The sequence below is a fragment of the Carassius auratus genome, unplaced genomic scaffold, assembly GCF_003368295.1.
Source record: "Carassius auratus strain Wakin unplaced genomic scaffold, ASM336829v1 scaf_tig00052973, whole genome shotgun sequence".
Lineage (NCBI taxonomy): Eukaryota > Metazoa > Chordata > Actinopteri > Cypriniformes > Cyprinidae > Carassius > Carassius auratus.
The window spans coordinates 16,537-21,444 of record NW_020527251.1 but is presented as its reverse complement, the minus strand read 5'-3'; the positions used below and the strand labels follow the sequence as shown (position 1 = coordinate 21,444).

The 4,908-nt window shown below is 50.9% G+C and overlaps 1 protein-coding gene across 1 annotated transcript; it reads left to right on the top strand.

Annotated features, from left to right (window-relative positions):
* Positions 1-238: 238 nt before the first annotated feature.
* On the top strand, positions 239-2,762 carry LOC113090164 (fibroin heavy chain-like; the record flags this gene model as incomplete). The annotated part of the gene is made up of 5 exons (XM_026256176.1): positions 239-501; positions 711-842; positions 1,111-1,254; positions 1,333-1,614; positions 2,191-2,762. Coding segments are annotated over exons 1-5 (1,224 nt in total), but the record flags the coding sequence as incomplete, so codon positions are not given.
* Positions 2,763-4,908: the final 2,146 nt, after the last annotated feature.

The window sequence follows — 4,908 nt, the reverse complement described above, 5'->3', positions numbered from 1 at the left end:
TGTCCCCGTTTAGAGAATTTGGAGTAAGTATTAACACCGTGAACTTATTAATATATGTGTTGATATTTTTACGGTATCACAACATGACTGCTGTACCACCTGTAATCCTCTCGTAATTAGGCTACCTTAATTATTATGACATGGCTTGAATGCAGCATTCAGCTCATCCAACCCCAATCAAACACACCTGAACAAGCTAATTAAGGCCTTCCAGACTACTGGAAAGCTACAGGCAGGTGAGATTGATCAACGTTGGAATTGTTCTCCTTGGATATTTAAAAAACCCATTTTACACAGAGGTTGCTACTGCAGCAACACGTGTTGGTTTAGCTTTGTGTGCTTCTTCTGATGCACAAATTCAGGGGCCTTTTCCAGCAGAGTTTGTTGTGAGATCACAGGTCGGGAGGATGACCGCTCGAGTGGATTTCTCATTGATTGCTGCTTTTTGGTATCTTTTTGGATACTTGAGCATAACTCATGCTATTCAAAGACAAAACACAGGTGACAAGATCTGTTGACTTCATTACACAACCTGAAGAAAAGCAGAAACAAGTGGCTCAGTCTTTGAGAGTAATTAACAGTTTAGGAATGTGTAGGTTTTAAAAGTCTTGATCTGAACAGACATGTAGAATTTGTATTTAAAGCCCTGATTCACAAATGCTTAAGCCACACTCTCTGGCCTCTGAAAATGATCCTCTTCAATCCTCTAGTGGATGGTTTTTGTCCGGCGACGCTGACGTTCGTGCCGGCCCGTCGAGGATGTTCTTCTGATGAAGACTGCCCTGGAGGACACAAATGCTGTCGATTTGACTGTGGGCCTGTTTGTGTGCTGCCTGTTTTCAGTGAGTTTCAGTTAGTGGCTGCTAAGGGTCTTAAAACAAAACGCACAAGTAACACATTGAATTCAATGTTGGTTTGAAGCAGAAATTTTGCCTTGTTCTCGTCTGAAGTAGGTTTTAAATTCATCACTTAGGGTAGTTTAATGCACAGGATGACTTCACAAAAGAGGAATAATAGTAGCTTGCTGTTCATGCTTTGAGTGTGTCGTGCTGTATGTTGAAGTGGCTGACTATGTCCAACATCTAAAGCTGACCGTCTGTGTCCACGCAGTGAAGCCGGGTCAGTGTCCCCTACCAGAGATGATTCCACTGTGTGCTGAAAGCTGTTTCCATGATGGCCAGTGTCCTGCCACACAGAAGTGTTGCCCAACCACCGGTGGCTTTGCATGCAGTGAACCACGTGGTCAGGGAAGAGGTCAGATGAGTTGTCAGGGACATGGACCGGTTCATGGACCGGGTCTGGGTCAGGGACAGGGCCAGGGACAAGGACAAGGACAGGGAAGCGGCCAGGGACAAGGACAGGGAAGCGGACAGGGAAGCGGCCAGGGACAAGGACAGGGAAGCGGCCAGGGACAAGGACAGGGAAGCGGCCAGGGACAAGGACAGGGAAGCGGCCAGGGACAAGGACAGGGAAGCGGCCAGGGAAGCGGTCAGGGACAAGGCCAGGGTCAGGGACAAGGCCAGGGACAGGGAAGCGGTCAGGGACAAGGCCAGGGAAGCGGCCAGGGTCAGGGACAAGGCCAGGGACAAGGCCAGGGACAAGGCCAGGGAAGCGGTCAGGGACAAGGCCAGGGAAGCGGTCAGGGACAAGGCCAGGGAAGCGGTCAGGGACAAGGCCAGGGAAGCGGTCAGGGACAAGGCCAGGGAAGCGGCCAGGGTCAGGGACAGGGCCAGGGTCAGGGACAAGGCCAGGGTCAGGGACAGGGACAAGGCCAGGGAAGCGGACAGGGTCAGGGACAAGGCCAGGGTCAGGGACAGGGACAAGGCCAGGAAAGCGGACAGGGTCAGGGACAGGGACAAGGCCAGGGAAGCGGTCAGGGACAAGGCCAGGGTCAGGGACAAGGCCAGGGTCAGGGACAAGGCCAGGGTCAGGGACAAGGCCAGGGTCAGGGACAGGGACAAGGCCAGGGAAGCGGACAGGGTCAGGGACAGGGACAAGGTCAGGGACAAGGCCAGGGACAGGGACAAGGCCAGGGAAGCGGACAGGGTCAGGGTCAGGGACAAGGCCAGGGTCAGGGACAGGGACAAGGCCAGGGAAGCGGACAGGGTCAGGGACAAGGCCAGGGAAGCGGACAGGGTCAGGGACAAGGTCAGGGACAAGGCCAGGGAAGCGGCCAGGGTCAGGGACAAGGCCAGGGAAGCGGCCAGGGTCAGGGACAAGGCCAGGGAAGCGGCCAGGGTCAGGGACAAGGCCAGGGTCAGGGACAAGGCCAGGGTCAGGGACAAGGCCAGGGTCAGGGACAAGGCCAGGGAAGCGGCCAGGGTCAGGGACAGGGTCAGGGACAAGGCCAGGGTCAGGGACAGGGACAAGGCCAGGGAAGCGGACAGGGTCAGGGACAGGGACAAGGCCAGGGACAGGGACAAGGCCAGGGAAGCGGACAGGGTCAGGGTCAGGGACAAGGCCAGGGTCAGGGACAAGGACAAGGCCAGGGAAGCGGACAGGGTCAGGGACAAGGCCAGGGAAGCGGACAGGGTCAGGGACAAGGCCAGGGAAGCGGACAGGGTCAGGGACAAGGCCAGGGAAGCGGACAGGGTCAGGGACAAGGCCAGGGAAGCGGACAGGGTCAGGGACAAGGCCAGGGCCAGGGACAAGGCCAGGGCCAGGGCCAGGGACAAGGCCAGGGTCAGGGCCAGGGTCAGGGACAAGGCCAGGGTCAGGGACAAGGCCAGGGAAGCGGACAGGGTCAGGGACAGGGTCAGGGACAAGGCCAGGGTCAGGGACAAGGTCAGGGACAAGGCCAGGGTCAGGGACAAGGCCAGGGAAGCGGACAGGGTCAGGGACAGGGCCAGGGAAGCGGCCAGGGTCAGGGACAGGGACAGGGTCAGGGACAAGGCCAGGGTCAGGGACAAGGCCAGGGACAGGGACAAGGCCAGGGACAGGGACAAGGCCAGGGACAGGGACAGGGTCAGGGACAAGGCCAGGGTCAGGGACAGGGTCAGGGACAGGGTCAGGGACAAGGCCAGGGAAGCGGACAGGGTCAGGGACAAGGCCAGGGAAGCGGACAGGGTCAGGGACAAGGCCAGGGAAGCGAACAGGGTCAGGGACAGGGACAAGGCCAGGGAAGCGGACAGGGTCAGGGACAAGGCCAGGGAAGCGGACAGGGTCAGGGACAGGGCCAAGGCCAGGGAAGCGGTCAGGGACAGGGCCAGGGATGGGGCCAGGGAAGCGGCCAGGGACAGGGAAGTGGACAGGGTCAGGGACAAGGACAGGGAAGCGGACAGGGTCAGGGACAAGGACAGGGAAGCGGCCAGGGTCAGGGAAGTGGAAGAGGTCAGGGAAGAAGTCAAGAGAATGGTCAGGGATGTGGTCATTGAAGTGGACATGGGACTTTTGCTTAACTCTTACTGGAGATCTTTTCAATTCCGTGTTAATATTATGGCATGGTTTCCCTGTTTGCTCAAACTGTGTTTTGAAAACCTTTCGGTCTGCTCCACCTCAAATAAAGAATTGCTTGATTTGAAGAGTTGGTGTTGTTTATTATTATTTGGCGGTTTCTCACAGTGCTTTTAAGTTCCTCTCCTTGAGACCTGGGTAGGGTTGCACCAGCCATTCGTAAGTTCTTAAATTAGATCATTAAGACCGCAAGGCTTTAGTAACCACTAGCTACTTTGTAACTAAATCTACACATTTGGTTGCACCAGTTGTTCGTAAGGCAGGACGTAGTTTGTAAACTCGCTGCAGAGCAATGTGTAGTTACAGAGGTTTACCCTCATCCAAATGGAAACCTTTTACGTGAGCAGAACTGTTTAAATGCAATAGTTTAATTCTTAAATTTCTAATCACTCTTGTCACTCACATACTAACGGTCAGTGGTGGGCCGTAACGGAGTAGCTTTAATGTGTTACTGTACTTAAGTACATTTTTCAAGTATCTGTACTTTACTGGAGTAGTTTTATTTTGAGTAACTTTTACTTCACATTTCAAAGCATAAAACCGTACTTTTAACTTCACTACATTTCATAAAACATATCGTTACTCCCTGTAATATATCACGTGCTCCGACACGCAGAAGCGGTGTCTGATTCATCATGAACGAACTGAGTCTCTTCAAAATATACTTTTAAATCGGATCGCAAATCGCACCAAACGATTCGTTTATGTATTAGAATGATCCGATTGCAGCCTACTGTCTATGGATTGCAGCTGTTCGGGAGTCGACCACTCACTGATTCAAATGAACCGTTTAGTGCGAGTCTCCAGAAGTAAGAACCGGGAGATCTTGTGAGTGCGTGTGCGTCTGATGTTGCTAAAAGTAAGTTATTAATGTTGAAATTTAGGATTAATTATTGTAACTGAAAATCATATTTAGGTCAAAATTGTCAGTTGTTTGGGAACTAAATCCGCTGTAAAAAGTGATCTGTTTAAGCCCACTGAAATGCTCGAGTGCATACGATGCAGACACATCAATCAGCGTCTCTGTTTTAGGAAAAAAAAAAAAAACCTTAAACTAACACAGATTAAATACAATAACTCGTGCATGTTCAAAATCCTAGCTGCCGTAATATTAACAGTTTTATTAAAATGCTACCATGTCCTATGTGACGTCTGTTTTTATATTGTTTATCAACAGTAATGTTATATTGTTTGGATTAACTAGATGAGTAGACAGACATGAATGTTTATTCATAACCGTACTGAAAATAAGTAAATATTGTTAGCTGATGCTAACTATCTAGCTAACAAGCTTGCTGGTGCTAACTTGAGGTAATTTTTATAAATAATGTCCAAATATTTTTATTCAACAACCTATATATACATATATATATAAACAACCTATATATATATATATATATATATATATATATAGGGAGAAAAGAAAGGATGTGTCGTTCAGAACATGGTAACTAC